The sequence below is a fragment of the Seriola lalandi genome, unplaced genomic scaffold (genome assembly GCF_002814215.2).
Source record: "Seriola lalandi dorsalis isolate HSWRI2012SDOR001 ecotype SW California unplaced genomic scaffold, Sedor1 jcf7180002054517, whole genome shotgun sequence".
NCBI classification, from domain to species: domain Eukaryota; kingdom Metazoa; phylum Chordata; class Actinopteri; order Carangiformes; family Carangidae; genus Seriola; species Seriola lalandi.
Window position 1 is genome coordinate 460,443 of NW_019525070.1, and position 14,730 is coordinate 475,172.

The window sequence follows — 14,730 nt, forward strand, 5'->3', positions numbered from 1 at the left end:
TAGATCCTAACCCCCGCCATGGGCAAATGCCAAACCAAAAACTCCCTTATCCAACAGGACTCTTATGTAAGAACATCATTATCCCTTACTTGCACCTGATGAGCTGAGCCTGAAACGAGCAAGCCTAGAAAGAGCCCGGAGGCAGCAGAAAATTAAGGTGAATTCTTGTGTTGTACCAAAGGGTGCATGTAACAGTTGCAGTTTTTCAATCAATCTCCCAACTAATTTCTGGAACAATAAATTCATTGTTTTATATATGAAATGTCAGAAAATAGTCAAAAAGAAAATAAAGTCTGTTATAATTTCCCACAATTCAAGGATCTCAATGAAGCAAAGCAGGGCCTGGCTCAGGTGTTTGACTGTGTTGAGAGAAGAGAAGAGGAAAAGCAGCTGTAATATCGCAGCTGAAGTAAAATCACCATACCGGAAGTAATGGGATTTTCAATTTTTTTTTTTTTAAAAGCAGGAAATTTGTCATGTCAGTTCTATTTTAAAATGTTTCTATTCACACGGCTCTGTGTAGTTCTAAAACCTCTACAGTATTCTGTATAAACTTCAGAAGTTTTTTTGGAAATAGGCAGGCTTCAAAGGACAACACACAGGAACAAGAAGGGCAGGGTCATTCTGCTCAAAACCAGCAGAGGCCTTATCCAAACGACCGGCTTCCTGTTAAACTCCTGTGGCTACAAGAGAAATCCCGGGAACTAATAGTAAACACAGTCATTCTCAATACAAAGAGTACAGTATCTATGAAGAGCAACCATTAGAGCACAGGTTTTCCTCATTAAGGGGAGCACAGTGTTTTCAATAAGTTTAAATAAAAAATAAAAAGTGATTAAGAGAAAAAGTGATGTTTTTATCTGTCAAAGTTAGAAAAGCCAAATCCATATGACAACAAAAAAAGACTGCAAAAATAACTGCTCAAGCAAACTGAGGACACAGCAGTGAACGCGGCAAATACATTTTTTAATATCCAATTTTTATGACCCATCCTTATTCTCAAACATCAACATCATAATGATATTTCTAATTTGCATGTAATCATGTCAGTAGGGGCTATGCTGAGGCAGCGAAGGGCTGGCACCAGTCTGACAGCCTCACACATACGCCAGAGATATAGACACACACCTTGGGCGAATTCTCTGTGCCACTCTCCTGAGATTTACAGCTCACTGATCCAGTCCTAATTCAGGCAAAATGACCTCAACTATCTGTTGGGCAAATCAGATGAAAAAGGAGAGCTGTGTACCTTATTGCCTCCTGAACCAGCAGAGCTGACCCTGATGTGCAGAGACAGAAGGAGGACCCCACAGCCTGAGGAAATGACAAACAGGAAGTGGGGCCAGTGTGACACCGTTTTCAGCACCCTTCTCTGCATTCCTCAACTCCACTCACATCTGACAGTTCTGTTGAGGAAATGTGGGTCATGTGGCAAACTGTACCTCACAGCGCTGCACCTCACTGTCATAGGTTATTCTGACCGCACTTCAAGAATACAAACACAACTGATGTGGTTGTGGGTTTCCTTGTAATCTTACTAAATAGAAGTCTTGTCATGTGTCAGTAGTATCAAATAATAGACAACCCTACACTTCAGTAAACAGTATGAAAAGGAAGACGATAATAGAAGAATTTAGGCCCTCAATTCTTGTTTGAACTCACTGTGTTAGGCCATGGAGGGTTTCCTTCTCATCTCCACCTCAAGTTACAGTACAGATTGCTGCCCTCCATTAAACCAAAGGGAAATTGTTTTGCTCTGACATAAGACTGCAAAAGAGCTACAGAGAGGAAACAAGTAAAAAAAAGAAAGCTTAGTGAGGGCTAACGTTTAGCCAATGTGCCAGAATTCAATTCCTACAACATTTGTTATTACTGGAACAACAAAGACCTTTTTGGTCGCTTGATCCAAGATGCATCTCACTAACTGAACACTAAGATCAATGAAGCACTTGGCGGTGACTATGTTCCTGGAAAATCTTAATTTCTCCTGTTACTGAGTCATCAGAAGTCCTTAAAACTGGGGCATCCACCCTTTGGTAAGCAACTATGTAAAGATTTTAGAGCATATACATAAATATGAAAGATTATGGTGGGTCCTCCACGACAGGAGACATTTAATGCTGCCTATCGCTGCCACACTGAATTATGTTCACACATTCCAATTAAAACAAGGGGCCACCCCATTCTGTCAACACCTATTTGCACTTCGACTGGTTTCTCATTGACAGGGCTCCTACACAATAATATTATCACACATTATTGCCCAACCCTAATAATGAAGACACAGCGATAGTAAAGAAATTGTTGCTTACAGAGATGTCAGGAGATAAAACTTGGTCTTCACTTCTAAGAGAAAACTCTGGACAAGGATGAGATTTACTAAACTGCTTTCCTACAACGCTCGGACAATCAGATCCCTGCTACGGCAGATAGCCAGCCTAACCTGGATTAAAAGTCATTCCCTGTTACAGCTCTGTGAAACCCAGGGATAATGTCTTAATCTGGACAATGGGCAATGCAAAACATGAGTGAACAATGTTTGTTAATGCAAACTCTATAGATAACCTTTGTGTATATTTACCACCATGTTGTTGGGGGGGCAAAATTGTTCCTGATGTTCTGTGTTTCATAGTGTGCTTGGTGAGAGAGATGTGACATAACTGAAAATCCCAGCCACAAATCAGGATGAGCTGATGTAGGAGAGGGAGGGGCAGCAGAATTAGAGCAGAATTATGACCAGGCCTCCACAGCACAGTTATTTAGAAAAACTACTGAAAACTGTGTACTAGTGTCTACCACAGTACATGTGCCAGAAAGTATCTCTATTACCACCTCAGGAGCTTTTATCATCAAAATGCCCACTATAAATATTTCTGAAATGGTTCCTCCAGAGGTTCTTAACCTGAAGGGGTACTGACTATGATGTTGACAGAAAACAGACCTTTTTCTCACAACAGGTTGAGCTTGACCAGGCAGAAAAAGCCCACTAGTCCTCCCACAGCTTTAATATGCAGACAGAGACATCAAGACTTCCAACCCGGAATTGAGTTAAAAATATTAAAAAATAACTTTGAGGCAGTCAGAAGGAAGGATGGTATTTTACCTTGGTAACTGCAAATAGTGATTTTAGGAATAACTGTTTGACTAAATGATTAATCAAGAGACTGTTTCAGCACAAGAAAATACAGGAACATAGTGGCTGCTGTACGTGATACTTAAAACTACAATAAGCAACTTTTGTCTGCAAAGCAGAAGTGTATTCCTGTAAGTTTGTCATCTCGTTTGTCAAATTCATCACAACCCAACATTTGTTTCATCTGGTGCCATTTATGCTGAAAATGGCATATTGTGTAAAGCTGAGATCACTGGCGTGCATACAAGCCCTCTTTGGATACATACAATCAGCAAATAAAACAAGGCTCAACCATGTTTCTCAGCAGGTATTATCTGCTACATGTTTAGCTTTGCAATTCCTTTGTTTGTTGATGCTTCTCATCATTATTGTTGTTATTGCCGACTTCCCTGCAATTCGGCTGCTAGCATCATCTTAGTGGCCACAGCCCAGGTCAGAGCTGGCCATGTGTGTAAGATACATCCCTCCAACAAATGGTAAACTAATACATCTACAATACAGGGGGTATGGCATCTGATAATAAGTTATTGGTATTTTATTGTCAAAGTTTCATATTGTAACTTTAAAGACATAACAGCCATTGTGGTCACAGACTTCTTTCCCACACTTTGCTACCCATGTCCCCCCTCACCCCCACTACACACACACACACACACACACACACACACACACACACGCGATGTCGCCTCAGTGCTCTCCATACACTGGCTGCCTTTTTGCCTTTTGTCACCAAGACCGCATGAGACACCACCTAAATCCCCTTCCTGTAACCAAGGCCACGGACCACCATTGTAATCAGATTCCAGCTACATTCCAGTGCTTTTTGAAACAATGAGATAAGGTGCTGTTTTTTCACCTCTCTCCAACCCCAAGTGACCATGCAGTTTGCGGCCTGCTCAGTGTAAATGCAACTGGAACGCAATACATTATGCTCCACTGTTTCTAGGGATGCTATTGTATTCTTTCATACTTTGTAGAGGAAATTAGATTTGCAGACACAAGAGCAATGAGGCTAAAAGTCAAACTCAATGCTTGGTAGAATGTTAAAATGTAGACAGAATCAATTACCAGCTCCAATCAAAATCCTCAAACTAGGTAAAGATTATGTAGCTGTATCAATAGCATGTACAATATTTCAACACCATAAGTCAAATGCTTAGGTTTTGCCTACTTCCTCATTCCAAAACAGGAAAAACAAACCCCTTAGTTTCAGACAGAGGAAACATAAATGTGTCAGAAAATATCTGTTTGGTGTGATGCTGAGCATGCCTTGAACTGTACTCCAGTACTAACCCCCTTTCCAACTCTCTATCACTTTCTGTGCTGTGGGTCTTAAAAGGCTAAATCCTAAACTTCTTATCCTACTTGAAAGTCAAGGTTTAAAAAGAGACCACTTTAAAATCCTATAAAATTAGTCACAATAGGAAAAGCTCTGGCTTTTTTTATGAATGTTTATGTGTAGGGTTACTTTTAATATAAGCAGCTACAAAAATCAAACACACATCTGCCTGGGGTTTTTCAAAACACCTTTCCTATCAGGTGATAACAAAACAGACATAAGAAAAGAGGACAGATGCCAAAATCTGATTATTTCTCAGCTCTAATAAAACAAAATTCCTAAATATTACAGCCTGAATATACAAAGCACGATCCTTCGTCTTCCTGATGAGCTACTTTCCCATCTCCCAGTGAGCAAAGTATAAACCACGGCTCCTTTTCGACAGATGTTGTCAGCTGTGGTGGGAATGACCAGTGAAAGAAATAGTATTAGTCTGTGAGCATCTGCTGGAATTACTAAACTACAAAACATAACACTGAAAGAGGAGATTCAACAAAACAGGGAGGGCATCTGAACTGAGGTTCCAAGGAAAACCAGCAGATTATTCAACATGTAAAAACACACAAAAGACAACTCAACCAAGTAATAAGCTGAAGGACACTATATTTGTATGTATTTAACATAATTGTGGCTTGTCAAATGTCGAGGTTTGGTTTGTGTTTCTGAGTCACTTTTTAGTTATAATTTTATTTGTTCCTTTGTTATTTGTGTATTTTCATTAAAAAACTGGTACAGTTAGGGGGTTGTGACAGTGTCCATTGTCTACTGCGTAAACAATTAGCAGCACAGATTTAGGCATGTGATCCTCTTCATCCCGCAGGCTGGTCCAAACAAACACTAACATGCTAAGCAGGTGGTTAGATAATGACGTATTTTCCCACCTGTCCTTAGGAAAAAAAAATCTTAAATAAAACAAATTCCAAATATGAATCAAAAGTCAGTTAAGATTGTGATACTTCACTGTGAAAGTTTCTGGCAGAAAGTCCTCTTGAAAGAGTGCAGTGAGATAACATCTTGCACAGACAGGACTAGACACAAACTGAGGTATGTCAGACATGTTCAAAGAATGCAATCTTTGAGTCCAACTGAGATGCAGAGGCAAAGCTCTTGACTAGTTATTGAGCTTCTTTCCATAGGATGTTGATTATTCCGGCAGAGCAATATGGGAGCTAACTGTAACAGGAGTTACTATCTAATGTACACATTCTTTAGTCCACAAGACAAAGCCCAAGCCTGACCTGTGACTTCTGAACAATTTCAGCACAATAATGAACAATGAAATGAGATGGCCAACAGGGAACAGCTGGACCTCACTCAACACTGACAGAATAAATGTAATGAATATGCTGGATACTGGATATAAATCTTCATGATCTTCGTGAAAGCCAATTCAAATGTTAAAAATGCACTCAAGAGTTCACCACAGCCCACACAAGAGCGCATTACCACAGCTGATAGGAACCAAACACTCCCTCACATCTCATGCTTAGTTTCCCTCTGCTTCCTGACCCACTTCCTCTCTCAGCTCAGCCATAGGAAGGCAGGCTACGCACTTCTAAAGACCTTGTACTGCAGCACAAGCAGCAGAGGTTGATGTGTCTGGAATGGGTAACAAGCCCAAACACAGCTGACTGTCAACCCTGGGGTCGCTCCCTCAGCCTTCACCTGCTCTGCATCCCACAGCGAGACCCAGCAAGAGAAATTCCTTCAACTACAAAGCTGATTACACATGGGAGTTAAGTAACCTAGTTCAAGACATGGGCCAAATATGCAAATCATGCTGCCCTTTTGGCACATCAACCGTGCATATTACAAATCAAACTGCTCTATTGTCATGAGCAAGCAAATGAGCTGATGGTGGCACACAGACAGAGGGGTCACACAGAGGACCATTTGGATCATTAGCCAGCCATTAGGGCTCAACTTCAGAGACTATTTACGACTGCCAAGTGAGGAGGAGAGCACCTTCAGTATTATCTCCCTACAACCTTCAGTTTTTGATAAAATTCCAACCACAATGACTTCCCCAGAATGGTACTGGTATTTGAGAATCATATTACTCGCATATCTAAGGTAGAACCAAGCCAAATTTCAAGAATGGGACAAATTCATGAATTATGAATTATTAACTATTAATTATTGTTTGTGAACTAATTAATTGTTTCAGTAATTTTATCAAAAAAGTGCCAAATGCCTGCTGATTCCAGTAAACCAAATGTGAAAATGTTACCGTTTCTTTGTTTGATATGATTGTGAATTGAATATGTATAGGCTTTAGACTGATCAGATCAGGGCATTTGAAAATATCATCTCCATTTTTTCCCCACATTCAATAGAATATATAATGAATCAAAAATATTAGACCAGTCAATAGTGAAAATAATCTTCGATCTTCGTCACAGTCCTACTTGTGACACACTCGAGGATTAAATGTCACTGCCCAACTACTTATTAATGTGCAAACCCATTTTAATTACAACGCATGTGGTCGAATAGTGCGGACTTTAATTATGAAATATTTAGGCATATCAAACTAATCAGGCAATTAAGGGCCTTTGAATACAAGCCATACATACAAGTAAATAATGTTTAACTAGAACACAATTAAACCAAACCTTTGTTTTTTCTGTGTAATTACAAACAGCTGTCAACATAGAGCGGGTGGACGCCATTTATAAGCAGGAATACACTCAGGTGCAGCAAAATTATATTTGTCTGTCTGCCCTCATTATAACTTACTACTAGAGAAGGTCGAGGCAGTACATGCACAGATAAAGCAAAATTTCATACCAACAAATCTCCACGTGTTCTATGTATAACCAAACAAGCAGAGCTGGTGGAGGACGTACTAATCTATGCAACTGGGCAACATTTGGAGTTGCAAGCGCGAAAGCAGCAACCATTTCTGTGTTATGACCTTTTTCCCATTTATCTTCCATACCAGTGTGTTAGTGGGTCATATCTGAACCTGGCATCTGGATGAATGTTGCGCATACCGGATTTAAATCAAATTGGGGAATTTCACCATTAATAACTGTCTGTGTAAATGAAATAGTTGATTCTTTGATTTTTTTTTAATGTTTAGAGCTAATGATTCAGTTAGAAGAGACCATGTTAACGAACAGGATGCGAGGGGCCAGGGCGCGGTTTGTGCTGCCTGCACCTCCGTCTGTGAGGATCTATCGTTTCGGAGATAAGTTTTCCTGCCGCACTATGGTTAGCTACCCCACCCCGCTCAATAACGTTCAACAGCACATTTCAAGTCGTGCACTGACCACGAAACCCACCCAACACCGACAGGAACGAAAACCTTGCTTGAAAAACAGGAATTTCTTTGGTTATCGGTCTGAAACTTTCCTGGCATTGTCAGTAAGTTAACTGCCGTTGACGGCTAGTGCTAGCTTAAAAAAAACACAGTTCACATTATATCCCGATTCCTTTTAGCTAGCGCATGCACTTTCTGCTGTGGGTGGACAAACGAGGACCGCTGCAACCAATTTAACGGAGAAAAACAAGTTTAATCATCATAAACATACCATTTAATTTGTAACTTACCTTCTGAGAGGAAAATGAAAGTATTCCCGAAAGCCGAATGATATAACACAGCCCGACGAGTATCCCAATTGATTCCTCCCTGTGCCGGAGCCGCCGCTGTGCTGACACCACTCGCTCTGTGCTCTTTCCCCACTCCTACATTAACCCCGCCCCCTCCTTTGGCTTGGCCAGCCCTGAGTGGATCAGTGGCCTTTGACGGACGGCTCCATCAGCCAATCAGAGTGACTTGTTGGATAACCAGGGCGAAGGGCGCACGCCTCCTTTCTTCAGGTTCCCAGTCACAGAAAATCACCTTCAATTTTGTGTTTATTGTGGTTTATTAATTCCTGTGATATTCCTATTATCTGTTTGCTGTCTGTCTATTATTACCTGCTACTGTCCTATTATAGTCATAACATTTAGAAAAGTACCATTTATTCATCAATTAATAGGTGTTAGGTAGTTCTCTCTTTTAGTGATAGACAAATGCATCTAACTAATTCATGTGACAACATTTCTAATGAGCCAGCACGATCCACAGCACAACAATCTGATCAAGGTGAAACAACAATAATTACGTTAGTTGGGTGTGGCTTCATATATGTATGAATGTATGTATGTATGTATGTATGTTTGTGCAATTGTGAGTGATGGGGGGTCAATTCATGAAGAGTAAATATGGGGATATAAACATATATATAAGGCTGTATAGTTCTGTTAGTAATGGTTCTGTTAGAAAGTAATTCCTAGATTCCACCTCTTATACAGGATGCTTCAAATGTCCACAACTATCAGCTATAATATACACTATGCATTGAACTAATCAGGCATGCTTATACAATAATAGTGTTCTAGATATCATTTTACAATATTAAAAATATATTTAAATTCTCCTGAAGAACACAATGTACCACTAGTGTCTTACAGCACCACAAGATGGCGATATTTCACATATCCAGAGTGATGCAGACTTTTGACAGCAGAAAACATCTGTATCCCATCATCCAATCTATTTTTCTTCACCCTCCTTCAGTCTTTTCGACTGGGCTTGATGCAAGCGTTTGTGGTGACTCTGGCAGCCTAACATCTCAGGGCCCATGTTGGCCCACTTGTTTGATTGCTTTTTCAATCACAAATGACTCACTAATTGATTTACTTGCTGTACTTTTATTCCCAGCGTGTTCTGCACTACTTGCAGTTTCTCCTTATTTGATACTGACGTATATATAGCAGTTAACTAGATTTAAATGTCCTTACCTTTTCTGACTGATGGCTTCCTCTCAATTGCCTTGTCTGGGGATTTCTTAGCTGAGTCAAAAGCGGCCTTCATCTGTGCCACCTTCACCGACTGGCCCTGCTCATCAGCCTTGACTTCAGCTGGCTTTGGCCGGTCCTGGTGCTGCAGCTTTTCGTGCAGTTGAATTGTCTCCTTTATGAGTTCTGAGACAGGCCTAGATTTGGGAGTGCTCTGGGATTTATCTCTCAGTGAGACACTGTCATCTCTCTCTTTGCCAGGTTTTTTATCAAGTTGGTCTGTGTTAGGTGTCATATGAAGATCCTGCTTCATGCTGGTTGTGACCTCTGGGATAGCTGTCCCACCTGCAACCAAAACTGAGCAAGCATCCACAGCCGGTGTGGCAGTGTCCTCACTGGAGTTGTTCACCTCCTTTTCCCTCTCAGACTGAGTATTTTCCCTCTCAGACCCAGATAACCTCGAATTAATCTTGCTCTCATTGTCACGCTTTGTTTTTAGAGGTAGTCTTACAGTACTGGCGTCTGTCTTCTCAGCAGTAAGTAAATGGCAGGACTCTGCAACTTGCCCATCACTTTTTGTGGGTGGAGGCTTTGCATCAGACACTGGGGAAGGTGCAGATGCCTTAGAGATCACACCACTCACTTCACATGACATTCTTTCATGTGAACCGGCTGATTGTAAGTTGTCTGAGGACAGGTTTTTAGAGGGGCACATATCTGAAGAAGCATCTGTTGGGTTAATGTTCTTCTCTGAACTCTGACGGTCAGCTTTGGAATAATGTGATTTTGCGAGTGCGCTGTCACACACAATATTTCCAATTACTCCAGGCTGGGAACAAAGTCCATCTGAGGCCACACTGTCAGCGGTGTCTGTCTGTTTCACGTCCAAGTCTTTAATGTGGTGATCCTTTGCTGCAAGGTTTGTTTTCCTTTTTGAATCTGCAGAGGAGGGTAAAATGCCCCTTACGTCACATTCTGACTGATCAATCCTATCCCTGGGTATGTCTGTTGCTGCACTGACAGGCATCTTCTTTGCATTCATCTTCACGGGAACATCCATGTTGTCCTTGTTGTCAAAGTCAACCTCTTTTACTTTAGAAAGAACTGGGGTTGCCTCCTTTCTGTTTCTCTTCAGTAGCTTCTCCAAAATAGAGCTGGGCTCTACGGCTGAGACCGGATTTGATCCTGAATCTGAGTCTGTCTTTTCACTTGTGTTTGTTCCAGCTGTGTCCATTTGTAGATAAGGCCTCACTGACTCCCTTTGATCATCAGCGTCAGTGACCTTTGGTTTCCTTGAAGAGTGGTCATTCAAAACTGGCGTCACCTCACATGTTAGTATTTCCTCTTTTGTGTTATTTTCTGTTCTCTCTTTTGGACGTCTACAGTGAATGGTATCACTCATGTCTAATAGAGACTCTTTCTGCAGATTGTTTTTCAAAGGATGTTGGGGTTGAGCTGGAGGCGGTTCCTTCCTCTCACTCAAGCAGCCCACTGTTCCTGCACAGAGCTTAATATCTTCAGATTCAGCCATCATGGTTTCATTCTGGTCTTGAGTGGACAGCAACTCGTCTCCTGTATGATCTCCACGTCTTCTGATCTTCATCACCACAGAGCCCTCTTCAGTGTTGTCCAAACAGTTTGCATCCTCTGAGGTAACAACAAGGCCATACTTTTCATGTGACCCTCCAGCTGAAAAGTTTTCATCTTGTTTATCCTCATGTGGGGAAGTTCCTTCATCCTGATACTCCATCTTGATGTTTGAGGATGTTCGAAGCTTCTCCTCAGCCTTCCTTTCCTCTCTCTTAATTTGATTGAACAGCTTGTATGCTGTGGCTCTTTCCTCAATCCTCGCACTACTCTTTTGGTTCTTGTCCGTCTCCTGTGGAACCACTGGAACGGTCTTGCCTCCGTCTCCTCCTCCTCCCTCCTTTCCTGCAGCCCCTCCCTGTCTCACCTCCCTTGCAGCGAAAGGACTCTCCCGCAAATTTACGTGCTTCTCACTAGAAGGTAGTGTTGGCTCATGGCCGGGGCTCCCGTCCAGATCCTGAGTGTCTGCCTCCCCAGAATTTTCCCCGGTGTTACCAGTCTCCTCCTCTTGGGAGCTTCCTCCCTCCATGACATCACCTGTGTGACTGCCTGCACCTCCAGAGTCAGGGCACGGCCTCGTCTCTGATCCTTCACTGAGGGCCTGTTCTCCCCCTTCAGGTTTTTCCTGGTTCTGTCCCATACTGGTCTGTGGAGAACAACATGGTGTTAACCTCACAACAAAGGACCAAATCCTCCCACATCATGCCACATGTAAGGAATGCCAGCACAGAAGTATTTTTATTTTGCCTAGACTGATCTGTGCCACGGCCTCTGTAATTCTGAGCACTCCCGCTAATATTCCCTGTTTGAGTAAAACACTGAAAAGTGGAAGCTGCTGAAACAGTAGAGGAGAAAAGAGCAGACACCTGGGATTAACATCACAGTCTACACATTATAATTGGTTTTAGTCTTGGGAACAGACCATGTAGCATGTAGCAAACAATTCATAGTCACACAGGAGCCATATTCATGAAGTGGTGAATCGAAGTATCTTATGACTTTAACTGCTATAGTATACTCTCTGTTGGGTTATTCATGCACTTGCAATGTCCACACCAGCTCAACCTTAGGACAAATTACAGTCACAAGATAATGCTACAATCTGAATTGTGAATTTCAATCCTTTGTTTTGGACTGGTAAGTGATTCAGCAGCATTATTTACCCCGTATACTGTGTGTAATGTTTAATATTGTTTCACTGTTATCACTAATGCAAACTGAATTGATTATTTGTATTTAACACATAGAGCCTCGTCAGTACAAAAACAGTGTTGATATGTAAAAAGCTGTGATCACTGTTTCGGGATAATCAGTATCAAAGCAGTTGGGGAGAACAAATCACACTGACTCTGACTAAATGGTTAATCCCTCTCTGTTACTATTGAAGGTTCGCAAAATCTTATGACAGTCAGCAAGTCTCTTTCCCACACTTTGCATTTTAAAACTCAGTTTTGTCACACATCTTGTTGTCAGAATTTTTTTGCTGATTTGCATCTGATCCAATTAATTGATTAGGCACCAGTCAGTCCAGTCTTTTCATGTTCCCACATGTTTGGTAAAAAATTTCCACACACTGATTAAAAAATAATTAAATCTACAGAGCCCTGCATAACAGTAACCTAACTTTGTTTTTATATTTATTTCTCCTTCTCTGAGCAGCGTCATCTTGTGCTGTTGACTAAGGTTATTGCTCTTATGAGGTTTATCTGGATGGTTATAGCGCCGATGATGAATCATAGTCAGTGAGTATTAGTAGAAGCATGAGAAGGGGATTTGTTATTGTTAAAGGAAAACAGAACATTAAGCATTTATATATAACATGTTGCAGCAAACAACTTTTCCACAAGGTTGTCTACTTGCCTAATAGTTTAATAAGTTTTCACCCACTAAACTGCAGCAGTAAGCAGAGAAGACGGCAAAGCACAATGAACAATGATCTGGACCATGACTCTGTTTTCCTGTCTATGGCCTCATCCCTCCATCTGTGTGACAACATATGACTGCTGTTTGTCTTATCATCTGACAGGCCTGCATCCTGGCCAGACACATGGCTATGGGAGAGTTCATGTAATCACACTGCAATGGTGGCATAGCTGTGTGGCGAAGATACAGACTTGTTTTTGAGAGAGAGAGAGCAGAAATTCATGATAACATAAGACATAAAAGACAAAAAGATAAAACATGGTAAATCAGTAAAACGGATTACAGAACCGTGTCTTCTCTTCTTCTCTTCAGATCATGTGGACTCATCAGGTTAAAGCCAATGTCAGAGCGCAGTGGAATTTGCGTTCATTGATTATCCTCCACCTACTCTATCAGGCAGTGTGGGGAACCCCTTCCCTTAAGGCCGTCCATCCCTGTTAACAACTGGCCCTTTATCCTGTATCATCCTCCCTGAATGCCCAAAGCTGATCACTTGATCACCATGTGCTCTGCTGCCTCAACATACTCAGACATACAGGAATTCATACCGGTGAACCAGTAACCTCTCACAAACCAAAGTTTCTAGCATCTGGAAAATTGAGAACTAATCTTTGCCATCTGCTCTGAGCTGTGTGGTACAACACAACACACTTGGCACAGGCCTTGCTCGTGACAGATGACCACTCTTACAACGTAATGCATATAATATTGATGTCCTATCATATGTTGCGGCTGACACTTACCAGTAAGGCGTTGTAGCCGAGGCGATCGCTCTTCCTCAGGGCCGACAGAGTGCTCTTTGTTGGTTGTTTGGTTCTGTTCAGTCCTCCCTCCAATGCACAAGCAATGGGAGCCTTATATTACATCCATGTGATGTCACAGCACATTTGACTAACACAATCAGGGGAAATTCGGACTTGTCGACTTGTGGCTTTACTTTTTGCTGCCTGAAGAAGCCTTGGAGAAGTTGTATTGGATTGAGAATGTGTTAGGAGTGTGATCCTGAGCTGAGATTTTAATATACATAAGTGGTAACCTTTTCACCTTGTATCAAATTTAAGACATGGGAATACAATTGGATGTTATGGTACATGGCTGGTGTCCAGACTGTTGCATAGTGGTGGCATGGGCTTCACAGTTCAGGCTATTTCACTCCAGGAACATAGTTAAGATATGGAGCACATGGTAAAAGAATAGTTGTGTCTGGGATAAATGGTGAGTAATTGTAGCCAACCTGTGTATGTCCAGGAGTGTGGGAAATGATCTGAAAAATAGCTCAGACCTTTTTTTCTTTTGTTTCTCTTGGTCTCTATAGTAACATCCAAAACAGGATACGTCCTCAGATAATAAAACAAAAGTGGAGGCACGGCAGCCAAGAATTCACCGGCAGAAGAAGGGGAAGAGGGGCCGGCCCACACCCAGAGCCTGCAGACTGAAGGCTGCTGTGTTGACAGACAGGCAGCTAGTCGTCCTCCAGTTCTTGCCAACTGGTCTTTTTGTTTGAAAAGTGTTACAGGTCACTCTCAATCTTGTCTAGACAAAAGCCAATTTGTCTGAAATTTAAGATCATCATTAATTCAAAACACCCCACAGGCTTCTTGGCACACTAATGATGAGTTTTACGAAGCTTCTTATTTAGTCCCACTGTCATTTAAATGTTTACAAGTTCACAGTAGTCAGACACATCAGTTTTCCATTTCACATTTATACCAGTCTCAGTTTCCTCTACATGTACAAAAAAACAGAAGCTGAAATACTTTATACCAGTGTTGACTCACACACAAACAACATTAAATAAGATCTTTGCCGCCTCAATGCCCCCACCACATGCTATATTGCACACATTCACTATACAGACACGCACAGTCACATAGGCCGGGAGGAACAAGAGCGTGTAACTTAAGTAATTCACTGATGTCATGCAAACCATGACGGGAAGCCAAATGTTATATAAGCTGGC

The 14,730-nt window shown here is 41.5% G+C and overlaps 2 protein-coding genes across 2 annotated transcripts in view; both read right to left on the minus strand.

The window, feature by feature from the left end:
* Positions 1–8,150, minus strand: part of coro1ca (coronin, actin binding protein, 1Ca) — a 32,434-nt gene extending 24,284 nt beyond the window's left edge. The window contains exon 1 of the mRNA XM_023413489.2: positions 8,028–8,150. The gene's annotated coding sequence lies outside the window, so the exon portion shown is untranslated. The remainder of the gene's footprint in view (positions 1–8,027) is intronic.
* Positions 8,151–9,249: 1,099 nt separating this feature from the next.
* LOC111660273 (uncharacterized) lies at positions 9,250–13,579 on the minus strand. Its single transcript, XM_023413474.1, has 2 exons — positions 13,514–13,579; positions 9,250–11,493 (listed from the first exon to the last, which is right to left on the minus strand). The coding sequence occupies exon 2, from the start codon at positions 11,485–11,487 to the stop codon at positions 9,250–9,252; it is 2,238 nt and encodes a 745-aa protein (XP_023269242.1). The 5' UTR covers positions 11,488–11,493; positions 13,514–13,579.
* Between the last annotated feature and the right edge of the window lie 1,151 nt (positions 13,580–14,730).

Bases quoted from the DNA above. Each gene is read 5' to 3' on its own strand.
- LOC111660273 (XM_023413474.1), bottom strand. From the start codon at position 11,487: ATGGGACAGAACCAGGAAAAACCTGAAGGGGGAGAACAGGCCCTCAGT.